The sequence below is a fragment of the Alnus glutinosa genome, chromosome 5, assembly GCF_958979055.1.
Source record: "Alnus glutinosa chromosome 5, dhAlnGlut1.1, whole genome shotgun sequence".
Lineage (NCBI taxonomy): Eukaryota > Viridiplantae > Streptophyta > Magnoliopsida > Fagales > Betulaceae > Alnus > Alnus glutinosa.
This window is the reverse complement of record NC_084890.1, coordinates 11,596,164-11,613,962: the sequence shown is the minus strand read 5'-3', so window position 1 is coordinate 11,613,962 and position 17,799 is coordinate 11,596,164. Positions and strand designations below refer to the sequence as shown.

General features: G+C 36.9%; 1 protein-coding gene and 1 pseudogene across 1 annotated transcript; one reads left to right on the top strand and one right to left on the bottom strand.

The window, feature by feature from the left end:
• The first annotated feature begins 9,147 nt into the window (after positions 1–9,147).
• Positions 9,148–9,558, top strand: LOC133868970 (uncharacterized). Its single transcript, XM_062305958.1, has one exon. The coding sequence runs from the start codon at positions 9,148–9,150 to the stop codon at positions 9,556–9,558; it is 411 nt and encodes a 136-aa protein (XP_062161942.1).
• Positions 9,559–11,261: 1,703 nt separating this feature from the next.
• LOC133868969 (plant-specific TFIIB-related protein PTF2-like) lies at positions 11,262–12,985 on the bottom strand (annotated as a pseudogene).
• Between the last annotated feature and the right edge of the window lie 4,814 nt (positions 12,986–17,799).

The following is a 17,799-nucleotide window of genomic DNA, read 5'->3' as shown; positions in this document are numbered from 1 at the left end:
TCAAATTAGAGCCGTTTTTAGTTAAAACGACTCCAATTAGAGTCGTTTTGATAAAAACGGCTTTAATTGCAACAATTAAAAAAAAAAAAAAAAAGTCTCACATAAATCATACCACAATTGATCACAAAACTTGTACCACGATCGATCACATTGATCGTACCACGATCAATCATATAGATGGTACCACTATTGATCACACATGATCATACCACGATTGATCACACTTAGATCCTACCACGATCGACCACATAGATCGTACCACGATTGATCACATAGATTGTACCACGATCGATCACATGATTGTACCACGATCGATCACATTGATCGTACCGCGATCGATCACATAGATCGTTTCACGATCAATTATATGGTCATACCACGATCAATCACATAGATCGTACCACTATTGATCATATATGATCGTACCACGATTGATCACACATGATCGTACCACAATCGATCACATTGATCGTACCACGATCGATCACATTGATCGTACCACGATCGATCACATTAATTGTACCATGATAGATAACTCTTAGATCCTTCCACGATCGATCACATAGATCGTACCATAATCGTAGTACGATCTATGTGATTGATCATGATACGGTCAATGTGATGGATCGTGGTACGATCTATGTGATCGATCGTGATACGATCCTGTGTGATCGATCGTGGTACAATCTAAGTGATGGATTATGGTATGATCATATGATGGATCGTGGTACGATCTATGTAATCGATCGTGATACTATCAATTATGTGAATGTTCTCCCTCAAACTAACAAAAAATGTCAATGTTTCCATTAATGACAAAAATACCATTTATAAAATTATTAATTTTTTTTTTTAAAATATATATATATATCTTTTATATATATATATAAAAGATAACAAAAAATTATAGGAAAAATAAATAAATAAATAAAAACTAGTTTTAATTTTTTTTCGTTTGTTTATTTATTTTTTATAATTTTCAGTTTATTTTTAAACAAAAATTTGTTTTTAATTTGTTTTTTCCTTTTTTCTTTAATTATTTTTAATTTGTATATATTTTTTATAAATTTTTTATTTTTTTTTTAAAACATTATTTTTGTTGGAGCCCTTTTAGGCAAAAACAACTCAAATTTGGAGTCGTTTTCTCCTAAAACGACTCCAACTTGGAGTCGTTTTCTCCCAAAACTACTTCAAGATTTTCGTGTCCCGCGCACCCTTCCAAAACGACTTGGAGTCGTTTTGGGAGAAAACGACTCCAAGTTGGAGTCGTTTTCGGAGAAAATGACTCCAAATTTAAGTCGTTTTTGCCTAAAAGGGCTCCAACAAAAATAATTTTTTAAAAAAATAAAAAATTTATAAAAAATATATACAAATTAAAAATAATTAAAGAAAAAAGGGAAAAAAAAAATTAAAAACAAATTTTTGTTTAAAAATAAACTGAAAATTATAGGAAAAATAAATAAATAAATAAAAACTAGTTTTAATTTTTTTTTTTCGTTTGTTTATTTATTTTTTATAATTTTTAGTTTATTTTTAAACAAAAATTTGTTTTTAATTTGTTTTTCCTTTTTTCTTTAATTATTTTTAATTTGTATATATTTTTTATAAATTGTTTATTATTTTTTTAAAATTATTTTTGTTGGAGCCCTTTTAGGCAAAAATGACTCAAATTTGGAGTCGTTTTCTCCGAAAACGACTCCAAGTCGTTTTGGAGGGGGTGCGCGGGACACAAAAATTTCGTGTCCCGCGCGCCCCCTCATCATTTTGTTCAAACAGTTTCAAACATTTTTTATTTCTTTTTCTCTCTTATTAAATGAGCCCACTGGCACTGCCCCACACGGCCACACTGCTCTTTTCTCTCTTCTTTCTTTTTCTTCTTTCTTCTTTCTTCTTTCTTCTTTCTTCTCTTCTCGCCTGAACCCAGAGCTATGAAAAGAGAGAGTTTGAGAGAGGGTGAGACGGAGAAGGAGAGATCAAGAGTGAGGGAGTTCGAGAGAGAGAGCTGGGAGCTAGGAGAAACGTCGCCGGTAGGAGCAGAGAGGAGATCCGGCAAAACCGTGAACCAGATCGGCGAACCCGTCCGTGACCCAGATCGGCGAACCAGTGACCCAGATCCGGCAAACCCGCTGTAGCAGCCGACTCCCTCCCCTTGATTTTTTTCGGATTCTCCTCAGTCGCCTGACAGCATCGACTTAATTTTTGCAGAATCTCATCCCTGATTTCCTCTTCTTTATTTCCATGTTTTCTCCATATTTTACTACATGATTCATGGGATGTGCTCCCCTTAATGGGCCTATATATTGTTCACTCTTGTAATTGAAGAATGTAACGAAATCAGTGAAGATGTAGTCTTTTTATTTTTCCTCTTTGTTTCTCTGAATTTGTTTGTTGGTGTTTTTTGCTCTGGCCATGGCAGAGTTTTGTTTCTGTGATGTTTTGTTAACTTTTGTTGCTAACTGCGTGTGGTTGTAGTCATTTAGTCCAGCTCATTGGTGTTCCTGACTAGAGGGATTTTTCATCGGATGTATATAGTGTACATAAAAGGGGTTTTGATTTTTTTTTTTTGTTTAATTTTTTTATTTAGAGTCGTTTTAGAGTCTCTAAAACGACTCCAAATTTTTTTGTAAATAGTTTTTTATTTAGAGCCGTTTTAGGGACCCTAAAACGGCTCTAAAAAAAATTAATGTTTTCTTTTTTTATTAAAAAAAAAAAATTTAGAGCCGTTTTAGGGTTTTTAAAACGGCTCCAATTATTTAGAGTCGTTTTTGTCCAAAACGGCTCAAACCGATTTGAACCGTTTTTACAAAAGCGGTTCAAACCGGTTTGAGCCGTTTTTGACAAAACGACTCTAAATAATTGGAGCCGTTTTAAAAACCGGCTTAAACCGATTTGAGTCGTTTTTATTAAAACGACTCAAATTAGAGTCGTTTTAGTGAAAAACGGCTCAAACCGAGACTTTAATACTTGATATGTTGAGCCAGTTTGAAAACGGCTAAAAAAAACGGCTCAAAACATTTAGAGCCGTTTTTAGGCCTTAGAACGACTTTAAAAAAAGGGCTCAAAACACCTTTTTTTTGTAGTGTAAATGTGTGGGAGTAGGTGATGAGATGAGGTGTCCAAGTCATAAATGTGGAAATCGATATTTTCATCATATTGACTTGGTGGAGCGTCACTTGTATGTACATGGAATTGACCTTACATACACTCTATGGATATTTCACGGGGAAGAATATCCGTGTAGTGTAAATGTTACTGGCAACTTGCAATCCGTGGGTATGAATGCACCGATAGATGAGATTGATGAGGTTGAAGAATTGTTAGGTGATGTGTGTATGTGGACATTTTTGGATGCTAACATAGGCGAATCCTCTGTTGCTCGAGGTTCCACGATCGATGATCACGAACAAAGAACATCTTTTGACCGATTATGTGTAGATGGCGTGAGAGAACTTTATCTAGGCTGTAAGAAAATTTTAAAAATCTCTTTCATTTTGAAGATGCTTAGTATAAATGCGATTTGCAACATGACTAACAAGGCATTCGATATGATGATTGACTTGATAAAGGGGGCCCTTCTAGATGGAAAGACATTGCCGCGCTCATACAGAGAAGCAACACAGTTTACCTGAGACTTGGGTATTGGTTATGAGTTGATACATGCATGCAAGCATGACTGTGTACTTTTCTGGAAGGAACATGCTGATAAAGATAAATGTCCAAAATGCAACACTTCAAGATGGAGTAGTGTCAAAGGTAGCAGTAAGAAAATTCCTCAAAAGTCTTGCGGTATTTCCCGATAAAACCAAGGTTACAACGGTTGTTTACGTCGAAAGATATAGCCAAACAAATGAGGTGGCACAAAGATGGACAAGAAGATGACGACAACAGTCTAAGGCACCCAGCCGATTCTATTGTGTGAAAAGAGTTTGATAAAGAACATGACTGGTTTGCTTATGATTCTTGCAATGTGTGACTTAGTTTGGCAAGTGATAGTTTCAACCCATTTGGTAATATGAGTATATCATATAATATATGGCCAGTAGTTTTAGCATCGTACAATTTACCTCCGTGGAGGTGTATGAAGGCTCCAAATTTGATATTGTCTTTACTTATCCCTGGACCCACGGCACTTGAAAATGAGATTGATGTATTTTTGCGGCCGTTGGTTGATGATTTGCATGAATTGTGGAATGAAGGCGTAAGCACTTACGATGCATTGACGAAAGAGACATTTCAATTGCATGCGGCATTACTATGGACAATAAATGATTTTCCCGTGTATGGAACCTTGTCTGGGTGGTCTACCAAGGGAAGCCTTGCATATTCGATATGTAACAAGAATACAACGTTCAAGAGATTGGAGTATGGGCAGAAGACGTGTTACATGGGTCATCGTAGGTGGCTTCCTAGGGGCCATGTATGACGCCGAAAAGGAGAATTGTTTGATGGTACTAAAGAGCATAGATTAGGGGCTTGTTTGGCAAAAAACAGAACAGAGTAGTGGGTTGTTAGTTTTGAAATTAGTAAAAAGTGATGATGTAATATAAACTAAAAAGAATTTGTATAAAAAAGTGAAAAAATTTTGTATTGTAGTGAATTTTTTTATTTGAATAGTAATAAAAAATTATTGATGTGATATAAAAAGTGAAAAAAGTAAGAATGTTTTGATGTGAATTGTTGTTGGAAAAAATAAAAAAAGTAAAAAAAAAGTACAACAAATAGTGCCAAGCACTATCCTGTTCTGTAACCATGCTTATCAAACAAGGCCTAGAACCTAAAGAATTGTCCATAGATGAGTTGTTGCAACAACTTGATCATGTTACAGGTTTGTAGTTTGGGAAAGGAAGTGAGACAAAGAAAAAGCGCGGAAAGCGAACAGATGTTGAGTTGAATTGGACGAAGAAGAGTATTTTCTTTAAGTTACGCGCCTTACTGGTCAACATTAAAACTACGACACAATTTAGATGTCATGCACATTGAGAAGAACATATGCAATAGTGTCTTGGGTACATTGATGAATATTGATGGGAAGACAAAGGACACATACAAAGCACACATACAAAGCACAACTAGATTTGCGTGAGATGGGTATACGTAAGGAATTGCACTTGCAAAGAAATGGTGCAACCACCCTGATGCTACTTGCAAAATACACTTTGACAAGAGATTAGAAAAAAATGTTATGTGACTGGTTGAAAGGAGTGAAGTTCCCAGACGGGTATGAATCTAACATCGGTCGGTGTGTGGATAAGTTGCGCGATAAGCTTTCGGGAATGAAAAGCCACGATTGTCATGTCTTCTTACAGCGCTTACTTCCTGTTGCAATCCGTGGATATTTAAAGCCTGAAATACAAACAACGTTGATTGAGTTGAGTGCTTTTTTAAGCAGTTGTGTGCACAGAGATTGAAAGTAGATGTCTCAAAGCAAATGAAGTACAACATTGTTATAATTTTGTGCAAGTTGGAACAAATATTTCCACCTGCATTTTTTGATATTATGGTTCATGTAACAATTCATTTACCTAGAAAGGCTGAGCTTGCGGGACCTGTGCAATACCGTTGGATGTATCCAGTTGAAAGGACACTTGATAAATATAAGAGGTATATGCGGAACAAAGTGCGATCGAAGGGTTCAATTGTCGAGTGTTACTTAACTGATGAGTGTTTGACCTTTTGCTCCATATATCTTTGTGATATTGAGAAAAGATGGAACTGTGAAGAGAAAAGTGTTGACGGCTGCCGAGAAGAAAAGGACAAAGTCTTGGATGTGTTCAATCAATGAGTTCGATCGTTGGGTGCAGCGAAATTTGTAACACTTGATTAGAATCTTTTTGCAAGGGGTAAATGGTATGCGTTTAGCAATTGTAAGGAAACGGCTTCATACTTGGAGTAAGTGTAGCAATAGAGATTTCTTATCATTACGTTATATTTACTCGTGACACAAAATGACTGCTAACAATTGTACTTTTATATGCAGTGAACACTATCAGTTGATCAAACGAGAAGGCTGCCATGACATTAGAAGAAGCAAGAGGCTAATTTCGAGTGTTGGTTTTGAGATCATAAATACATTGGTGGGCGCAATGCAAAAGATGTCCCTAAACTATTATATGATCTCGCATACGAGTCTGAGCGTCAAGTTAGATCTTATAGAAGTTGTATTGTGAATGAGGTTAGGTTCCACACAAAAGAATGTGCAAGAATTCGTACCAGAACAATGGAGTTGTTGTTCGAGGTGAGCACGACACGTCGACCATTGAGAACTATGGTGAGTTGAAGAACATTCTTGAGTTACGTTATCTTAGCCAAAATCGGGTGTATCTATTTGAGTGTGAATGGTAGGACACTGGGAGTACGAGGGGAATAAAAATGGACCACGACTTTACGATTGTGAATACTTCCCGTAAATGGTATGAGTCTAACCCGTTAATTTTAGCAACTCAAGCAGAGCAAGTGTTTTCTTGAATGATCCCAAATTAGGTGATAGTTGGAAATTGGTGCAAAAGCTGACCAATAGAAACATATACGATATTCCAACAGTAGTGGAGAGAGATAATAACCAAGGAATGAACATTGATGGATACTTAGATGGGTATTTTTTTGTTTGAGGTTTGAGAAAGTGAGATTGACCAAGTTGTTGGGGTTCTTGGTTCGGGGGAGAAGATTGTAAAGTGGGTTTGAGATTGAATTGGGTACTGAGTCTGGTATGGTTTGTAGAAATGAAGAAGAGGAGGAGAAAGTTGATCAGAAAATGAAATTAATGTTGGGGAATGGTTTCAATGGATTAACACCGGCTTTGTATGAGACAAAGTTTTGGCTGATACAATGAAGATTCTAGTTTTATTTCGATGCATCGGTAGCTAAAATTTGAAAATAGAGAGAGAAAAAAAAAAAGATGTTAAAAGAAAATGTCTCACAAAACTTAGTTTAAATTTTTTTTTTTTTTTTTTTTAATAAAAAAAAGGATCGGGTTAAACGGGTTGTCAACCCGGCACATCCTGTTAACTAAACGGGCTTGTTGTGTCGAGTTACTCGAATTTTTTTGAAAATTAGCATGTCGTATTCAGGTTTAGGGTGCCAACTCATTTTGCTAATTGCGTCAGGTTCAAGTTGACCCTAACAGGTTGGCAGATCAACCGGGTCAACTCGAACCCACACAAAATGGAGGGTACATGGAAGAAGCACATGTAGGTGAAAATTGTCTTCAAACAAGTTACTTCAATGTAATATTATATATATTCACACTCTTACACTTCTTAACATGATTTTTAAAATCTAATGATAATTTTTAAAATTACACCCAAAAATATGAGAGTGAATTACATGGCTGGATTACTCCAAAAATCCATAGATGAGGTCATCCAACAAATTTGGTCAAACAGGTGTGTAGAACTCACCTTGCATTTAATGCCCCAAAAAAATTGGGCAAGCAAAAGTGGTTAAACAACTTCAGCCACGTTTTTCAACAAATGCCATAATAAAAAAATAGTCGGGCTAGACTTCAACTCAATCATTTGAAGCCGAAATTCAAGAGGAATTGTTCTCTAATAAAGAGAACTGTGCATTGTATTGGTTATACAAATGTATGGAGGGCATTTCTGTGGAAGTGTAGAAACAGTAAGATGATCATTTGCAAATGTTACTACAAATCAAATTATTTCTTTTTTTTGATAAGTCAAATCAAATTATTTCTTACAAGGATTCCTTGAGCTCTTTTTACACATCGATTCATATGTTAAGGGATAAGCTGCAATCATAGTAGGTAGTAGCTAGGTTTGATCTTTCTAGCATGCTAGAAAGCTCAAACCTACCACCTACTCTGATCGCAGCTTATATATATATATATATATATATATATATATATATAGAGGTAAAAATTGGAATATTAAAGTGGAAGTTTTGTTTTAGCTGTTTTCAATGAGTTTTATGCTGATGCAGTGGACACGTATTTAGTCTCAGAACTGGGAAATGATTGTTGGGGGACGAAAAACCGTCCTCCAACCGGTATTTATTATAAACAAAGGCTTTTTTGATCAAAAAGCAATTCTGATGTGACATTAGAATTGCTTTTTGATTAAAAAAAACCTATTTAAATGAAAAAAGGGGGCAAGGGGACGGTAACCTGTCCCCTGCCAATCAGCCCTCCTCATAACTTGACACGTGTTCAATCGTTAATTTTTTTATGGAAAAATTAACAGAGATATCAATTCCGTCTTTTTCCAAACCACATGTACCATCTGTGATACGAATGAAAGCACATGAGACGAAAAAGAAAGTTTTCAAACTACAAGTACCAATAAAGTGTTTAACCCTTCATCAAAAAGAATAACAAATTATAAATCATTGTAAACAAAAGACTTCGAAGTGCTAGGAAAGTCGAGGGAATATGCATGGATCGACAAAAAGATGTTATAAGCAGCGACAAGCTACCATGCCATCATTAACGTCCGTTTATTAGCATCGACATTATTAGCAGCGACAATAGAAAGTCGTCGCTAATAAATAGATATTTTTGTGGTGCTTGCATATGCTAAGCAAATGCGTGTTTAATATTGGTTGCTATTTCCCAAACATTTCTTCGTGGGTAATGTTTGCATTAGAATTGCAGTAGCCAGTTTCAGAAGTGAGCGAGCAAGATTGTTGAAAGAATAGAAAGGATTTTTCCACCTTGCTATGTCCACATCCATTAAACATGTGAAAGGTGACAAGATTATTCTTTTATATATGTTGGTGCCGTTCATGCAGCTGGCCTAAAGCTAGCGAATCTTGGTTCGTTGGTCTTCATAGAGTTAGTAGAAGAAAACAATTAACGCCATCACAGTTAGATCGACGATTGAATTGGAGCTCCCATGGCTGTGGAGGAGAAGAATTCCAATGGAGGTTGTCGAAATCTTTTCCTTGTTGCTTTCAATGGGCAGCTAGCATAGCATCATTACTGCCATGCCAGCAGCAAGCCAGAAGTGAAAATAATTCCCCCACTTAATTTGGCGGTTAATACAATGCTGATTATCTTGGTTTCTCCATTCTATTTGTCTCATATGCGTGTATGCATGTAGTCTGTCAATATAAATTCACAGCTAACCTCAAAGCAGCCATGTCCAAAATACTTCTTTGGTTACTTGGAACTTCTTTAGGCATCGATCATCCATGGCAGAAAAGGAAGGAGCAATCATCAAAAAGGACCATCAAGAGGGGATGAAAATGGCAGTGTCTCTGCTTGAAGAATTCAAACTTCCTCTGGGACTTCTCCCTCTTGCTGATGTGATAGAAGTTGGTTTTGTGAGGAGCACTGGCTACATGTGGATCCTACAAAAGAAGAAAGTTGAACACAATTTCCATATCATCAGCAAGCTTGTGAGTTACGATGCTGCAATTAGTGGTTATGTTGAGAAGAATCGGATCAAGAAGCTCAAGGGAGTCAAGGCTAAGGAGCTCATGCTATGGCCTCCAGTTAGCGAGATAACTGTTGATAACCCACCGACCGGAAAAATTCGCTTCAAGAGTCTAGCTGGCATCACCAGAACTTATCCGGCCGAGGCCTTTGCTACTGGAAACTAATAAATATTAACTGTCAAAAGACTTCATAGGCAACCCCTTTCCTTTCCTTTCCTCTCTCTCTCTCTCTCTCTGTATGTGTGGAAAACCTTATCATTAAGGCCTTGCTTTTACTGAGGTTTCCCAATGTGTTATGTTTAAAGAAAATAAAATATTGACTGTCAAAGAGTTGAAAGCACATAGACTAGGAAAGGCACAATACAAAAAATAAAAAGGTTCCGTAGCATTTGTTCAAGGTAAAGAGTTTGAAGCCTACTCAGGTGAAAGCCTAATCTAACAGCAAACCTGGAAGACTTGAACTTTATTTAGTTTTTTTTTTTTATAAGACGTAACAGTTATATATAAAAACCATAATTTCAACGGAAACGATCCTCTCCATTTCAAATGAGATGGAGAGGTGCAGATCCCTTATTTTATAAGGGGTAAAATAGTCATTTTTCTTTTTTAAACTATTTTACCCCTTATAAAATAAGAGACCGGCTCCTCGAATCCTGATACAATTTCAACATAGTGGTAGAAACAATAGATAAAAAGAGCAAAATGACATGTAGTCAAACGACTGAGAGATGAGCATCGCAGAGAATGCCCAAACGCCCAAAGAAGTAACAAGAAAGGACAAACTTGAAGTATTAACATTCGTTCCCTCTCTTTCTCATAATAGAATTTAGATTTTTAAAAGACATGTTAACATTAACTTCATATACATCGTTAGATGCATCAATTTTAAATGCTAACATTTTATTTGAGTGTCCATTTTATTAAATGTTAATGAAATGAAGAGGATTGTATTACCTCTTCCTCTCTAACAGCCACTCTAGTATCGGCGCAAGCTATTAAAATAGAATTCTTATCTTCAAAGTTCACTTGTAAAGAAAAAAAAAATTGTCTAGAATGATGAAATGCACACTTTGACCGCAATTGGCATATATTGTTTGGAATATATATATATATATATATATATATATATATATATATATATATATTGTTTGGAATATATATATATATATATATATATATATATATATATATATTTGGCATTGTAGGAACAAGCATGTAGAAAAAATAAAACTTCAAGTCAAAGAATGGGGGACATAAATGTCCCGTTTGAAATTTACTTTCCCATCTGTTTTCATTATTTTCACTTTTATCAAAAAATATCAACTTCAAAACATTTTTAACTTTTTTTACTTTTTATATCATATCAACACTTTTTTATTACTTTTTAAATAAAAAACTCACTACAATACAATTTTTATTTTATTTTATTCATTTTTCCATATAAATTATTTCAACTTTATATCACATCAATCTTATTTTCCAATCATTCAAAAAAAATTCCTAAGGAAAGGGAAGGGAAAAGTGAATTTCAAACGGCCGAATATTGAAAGAACAAGTACATATCATCATTTAAGGCATGTTTGGGTAACAATTGTTTATTTTTCTTTTTATCATTATTTTTCAAAAAACATGTTTAGAGTGTTTTTTAGAATTCAAATTTTACTCAGATTTTATAATTTTTATCCAGTTTTTTCAATTTTGTCTCATCCAAACATAATTTCAAAAAACAATTTTCTTCGTATTCGCAATTTTGAATATAATACAAAATAGTAGAATATAATATAAAAATATCACACACCCAAACGAGGCCCAACCTTCTAAACAAAAATTATCTATGGATGTATAAGAATTTACATAACATAAAACCCAAAAATATATGTTATTTCTTCTCGCAGTAGATGCTTAAACAAAAGAGCTGCTGAAAAATGTCTCTTTGACCATGCAGTTGCAAAGGCATCCCAGTACATTCCAACTATTTTGCCTTCCATGGCAGAACCTCTGGCAAAACTCCACTGTTAAACACATGCAAGTTGAGCAAGGTATTGTAATGCCCCTTCTCAATTTCCTCCTCTTTCACTTCATGGAGGAGGAGAGTTTCAATAATAAAATCTTCCCAATCAATATCATTAACTCGCCTTCGATTTCTCTTCTTCTTAGCATGTACAGATTCCAAAGAGCAACTATCACAGCTTTCACCCAAATCGGTTCTTGATGGATGCATAACTCTATTAATCCGTACTTTAGCAGCATTTATCTTTTCTCTCCTTCTCTTATAAGATGGGGGCAGAGCATCCAATCCTACATCTTTCTCCAATATTTGCTTGAGTAACAGCTTTTTGGTCAGGTCTGATTTCCCATTCCACCAATCCGTACATGCACGATGCTTAAATCCTATCCTCTTCTTTCCGCGAATCTCAACACTCCCTTCCGTGGAATTTTTGTTACGCATCTTATTCAAAAATTCTTTGTACATCAAAGATAAGCATTCATGTGAGAGCTTCATCCTATCCAAATCATTATCATCATTCCCCGCTCTCACAATCTCACCATTCTGTTCAACCTCAATGTTCTCCTCACCATACCCATCAGTCACGTACTCAACATCTTTCCTCAAACACTCACTAACCACATCTCCCAAATCAACCCCAATAACACCATCTACTTTCTTCCTCTTCTTGTCAATGGGCATCTCCATTGACTTCCTCTCCATATACTCGATCACAAATGGCGCACTCTTAACCACATTCTTGACAGTGACATCTTCCCCCCAAGGCAAAACCTGAGCCACCTTCACCAGCGACTCCAAAAACTCCCTATACCTCAACCTACTCGTCGTGACATTGGCGTGAACCTCCCGCGCCACGTCCTCCATCCTCATATCCACCCCATTCAACTCTGCCACCAGAACCAGCACTGCCGCCACCACCGGCATTGGCCTCCGTCCCGTCGTCAAGAACCACTTCACAGCACACTATATCAAAAAAATCCCCTGTTTCCTCATTGTCTCCATCTTATCCCTCCCCACCCTCGAAAGGGTTGAGCTTTTCCTCACTGCCCGTTCGAATGACCATACGATATCGAACTCCGGAAACTCCACCGACCCTTTCAGATCCAAGAAATCGACCACACGCGCCACCATTCTACCTAACTCGTAGATATTAGAGTCGATGACCGAGGCCACCTCAACAATCGGCAACGGCTTGTTATCTTTTCGCATAACTACATAGGCGCAAGCACCGATTAAGATTGGGAACGAAACACCCTCTCCGAATTCGCTCTAGGTTATTCTGGCGACCATGGTTTTAACGTCGCCCGATTTGGTATTGGACAAGCCTAGCGTAAAGGTCAATTTGTCGATGAGGCTTTGGGCCCCGAAGACTTTCCTTTGTTTGTAAGTGTAAACAGTGCCCATACCTGCGGTGCCGACGTGGACGGAGGTGCCCTGTGGACCGTTGAGGCCGCCGAGCTGCGCGTCGTAGTTGTCAAACTCCTGGATGAGCCTGCATGCCAAGCACACCAGATGCCCCGTAATGTCGTCGCACTCGAAGGAATCGCCGCGGCAACTGGAGCAGCCCCGTGAGGCACTCGACATCGTGGCTCCGTGTTTGGTTGCCAAGAAAATTAGGGTTTTGCAAGATTGATAGAGAAACAGAGAAGAAGAGTAAAGAGCGAATTGAGAGAGGAATTAATGTTGGCTGTTTTTTTTTTTTGCTTTTTCTTTTATAGATGAGAGATGGTGGGTTTGATATCTAAAACGCTGCGTTTCAGTGTGGTCGGTTAAACCTATTGGGCCTGGCCTTGTTTTTGCATTAATTTCATGTGTTTTCAACTTTTTTCACTTGTGAAATTTGAATTACCAGCACCCCGCAGTATATCGAAGCTGTGTTTCTTTTGAGGAGAGAGGATATGTGCATGATATTACCTTGAATGAGTTTTTATTATTTTCACGAGTAATTTTACGTGAACATTAAGTTTTTATTTTTTATTTTAGGGTTAAATACATTTTAACCTTCCAAATTATCACACTTTCTCCGGATGACCCCTCTAAACTACCAATGCTTAGAGTCTGGACCTCAAAACTACAACTTTCTGATTTTTTAACCACATCCGTCCATTTAAGCCATCAATACCAATGGAATCTGGGTCATGCCAAAAACCTGAGAATACCCCTCCCTCTACACACTGAAATTCCCACGATTAAATGTCCCGAGAAAAAAAAAATAAAAATCCCACGGTTAAAACCATGGGAACTCGACATCTACTTGTTGAGCACGACCTCGACAGTCTTCATCACGCTCATTTCTGGTAGACCCAGAAGGTCGTCTCCCCACACGCCAGTGACGCCACTGGTCCTCGATTTTTGGCGGACCCAACCGGTCGTCTCCCGACAAGAAACCGGCGACTCCGATCGACTTCGCCTTCGCCCCCCACACTCTGGTTACTCCATAGTCCAATTCTCCTCCGTTCACAAAGCCCGACGAGTTCGCCCATCTCCAAAATCCCGATACAAGGTCAGGTTTTAGGGTTTAATTTGTTTCAATTTCATTGTTTTGACGAGTTGGCTCATCTTTGAAATCCTGATACAATGTCAGGTTTTAGGGTTTAATTTGTTTCAATTTCATTATTTTCTTTGATTTCTTTGATTCATACCCATTGTTTGAATGGGTGTTTGATGGGTGTTTGATGAAATGCATGAATGGGTGTTTGATGAAATGCATATGAATGGGTGTTTGATAGGTTTGTGTTTGATGGGTGTGTGTTTGATGGGTGTTTGATGAAATGCATATGAATGGGTGTTTGATGGGTGTTTGATGAAATGCATGAATGGTTTGATGGATTTGTGTTTGATGAAATGCATATAAATGGGTGTTTGATGTAATGCCACAATGGGTGTTTGATGAAATGTTGTATGCAATATTTTGTGTAGGCATTACTAAATGTCTACGACTAGTGATTTGTTAAGCGGTCTTCTGTTATGTTATTGTGGATTTCCTGCACGTGTTAGGAACTCTTGGACTACGTCCGATCCCGGTAAAAAGTGGTATGGATGTATTAACTACAAGGTAATTTTTGAATTTAGCTTTGTGTTATATTTCATTGTTAGTAGTTTATGACATTTTTGCCTAATTTTTTTTTTTAATGCAGAAAGTCGGTGATTGTTATTTTTTTGATTGGGCTGATAAGGAGATGTCTGCTTACGAGAAGAGATTAATGGAACATCTGTAACAAATGGAGGAGTGAAGACTTGCAGATTATGACAAAGTTGAGAAATTGATTGAAAGAAAATGCAATGAACATTATGATCAACTACAACAGGAATTGGGGTTGGATCGAAATAATGGAAAGATGTTTTGGGCTACAGCATTAGTAATCATTTTGCTTTTACTCTTTTATTTTAGTGGTTATAGTGGAAGAAGTGGTACTATCTTGATGTTAGAATGAAATTGTGGAAACAGTTGTACTACTTTTTGTGATTTCGAACTTGTATGTTTTGAATGATATGTACCTTCCTGTAAAGCAACCTAAGGAATATCCTATATATCCAATATAACATGAGGAATAATATATGCAATATCAAATAAATGATCACTTAAGCACCAAACATCAAATAACATGTTCATCACCTTAGACATCAAATAACATGCCATATCCATCACTTAAGCAGCAAATATCAAATCCATCATTTTAGCATCAAATAACATGTCCATCACTTAAGTCATCAACTAACTTGTTCACTTAAGTATCAAATAACATACTATTATAACACAAATAAACCAGTCATTGAGGCCCTAATATTTTTTCCATTCTGGGTTCTTCCTCTTTCTCTGGTTTGCCTCAAATACTTCTATGGCCTTCTCCACTGTCTGGACAACATTCCGTGATCTAGTTAGAGGCCTTGATGAAGACCCTACTAGATGAGAAGACCATCCTGCTTGAGATGACCCTAATGCCTGATTATACCCTCTAGTCTCAGAAGACCCTGATGGCAGAGTAGACGTTAATGGTTGGGGAGGTCCATATAATATCACTGTATTGACAGTACCTTGAAACTGTAAATTCAACTTAAACCAATGATGTTAGCTAACAATTGAAATAAAATTCAACAAAAATAATGATTGTATTGATTACTCACAAAAGCATTACTTTGAGGCTGAGATCGACTTCTTGATGTAGGAGTCAACCCCACCCACATGAACATGTCGGTATTGAAAATACCCTCAATAAACAAACAAGGAAAAATAAAAGGCATTATAAATACTGTCGTGGGTTTGGTAAGGCAGAGCAACCCGCTGAAAGAGGAGCTTGAAAATCACTCGGCACCCAGTCCCTCCTTCGGCACAGTCGACACACTCAGTACCCACCCAGACTTAATCGGCAAAAAAGCCCAGCAACTTGTCTTCAGTCAGCAAAACTCCGGCAAGAAAGCCACCCAGAAACCGGCCAAAAATTGGCACCCTCGCGTCAGTTCGTTCTCCACAAATTACTCGGCACAGTCGGTTCGTTAGGCACAATCGGTCGACACAATCAGTTCGTTAGGCACAATCGATCGGAACAATCGTTAGGCACAATGGGTCGACACAATCTGTCGACACAATCTTGTCTTCAACCCCCAAGTCAGCACGGCACAGCCTGTTCGGTAACCCTAGAAAATAGCCAACGTAAAAAACCACCATCTACCAAAAGTAAAAAACCAAATCCAAATCGCATTCCCATTATTATTGAATGGCATTCTTGTAATAATTTTTTTTAAGTTGGCTATTTATTTCAATAATTCGTTCCATTATTTCGAAGGGCACCGTGGGAATTTTAGTGTGTAGAGGGAGGGGTCTTCTCAGGTTTTTAGGCTAAAAGGGTCACGTGCCGTGCACATGACCTAGTTTCCGTTGGCATTGACGGCTTAAATGGATGGATGGGGCTAAAAAATCAGAAAGTGGTAGTTTGGGGGGGCCAGACTCTGAGCATTGGTAGTTTGGGGGTCCATCCGGAGAAAGGGTGGTAGTTTGAGGGGCTAAAATGTATTCAACCCTTTATTTTATTTTATTTTTAACAAAATAACTAGAGTTACTATGCATTAATCTGAAGAGGCTCGAGGGCAAGTACAGTGAATAGAGGCACATCGACACCCTACACACTAAGTCAGAAAAATCTGACTTGGGTGCTGCCTACAAATAAACAAATATTACAAAGACAGATATTGTTTGAGCCACTTTTTAACAATAAAGCACCTCTAACAAAGAAAAGAGGGCTGATCAAACTAACAAGCCATAAAAAGTTCAGTAAAATCTGCAAATTTAATAGACAGGCTTTCAAAAACTACTTTAAAAAAATGAGAAAAAAACAACTACAGAAAGCATCCAATACAAGCTGACATCGGAAGAGAAACTGTGTCGGTTCCGTCTTGCAAGAATTGGCGGAAAAACATAGATCTAGCCTCAAAAGTAGATGTAAAAGAAGAAAGCTCAGCCAAACTTTTGCTGGCGACACGGACATAGAGGCCACTTTCCTATGAGATGTCTCGTGTTAGCCTTCCTGCCTGAAAAAACCAAAAACAAGAAAAAACACAAAACTCCATAACCCTAGAAGGACTAAGAGACCCAAAGCTGCATAGCCTTAAAAGGACTAGGAAAACAAAAGCTCAACTAGATTTAAGCCAAGGGGAAAACAAAAAACTTCCATAGCCCTAGAAGAACTATGAGGGAAGCACCATTGGGGGGAGGGAGGCGTGGAGCCTCCCTCCTCCTCAAACACCTTTCTTCTTTCTTCTTTTTCTCTCTACGGCCGGCTAACATTAAGTCTTTATTAAGTGTTCATAAAAAAAATAAGGTGACTTTTAAAATCACCATTTGATCAAAATCATCATCCATATGCCAAATGGTGATTTTAAAAGCCACCTCATTTTTTTATAGACATTTGATGGATACTTAATGTACATGTAGAATTACTCTATTTTCATTGCTAATAAATTAATACAATTTAAAATTTATATAACTATAGTTTTACGAAAAAGTCTTTGATTTGGTAACGATTCTATTTCAGATCATTTTTCTTTTTGTGTGTTTTTTTTTAAAAAAAAAAACAAAAAAACAAAAAAAACTTCACCTACTCTTGATGTATTGGCACTTTTGTAATCATACTCCCAAAGTTTAAAATTTTTTAATGTTAGTATTTCATGTTTCAACTCCTTTTAACTATACTCTTATTGTTAGGGTTTGTAGTTAAATTAAACGGTAAACATGTAAAATGTCCCTTATATCCCTGTAAAATATAAAAAAAAAAATACAAAATTATTCTAATTAAATATTTTTTTGAAAAGAAAAAATGGAACCATGGCTGGCCGTTGGTTAGCCAGGAAACACATTGCAAACTTTTTTAACAAGGGTATTTTGGCATCCTCTGTTAATATTT

Excerpts from the sequence above, each read along its gene's own strand:
- LOC133868970 (XM_062305958.1), top strand. The coding sequence starts at position 9,148 with ATGGCAGAAAAGGAAGGAGCAATCATCAAAAAGGACCATCAAGAGGGG.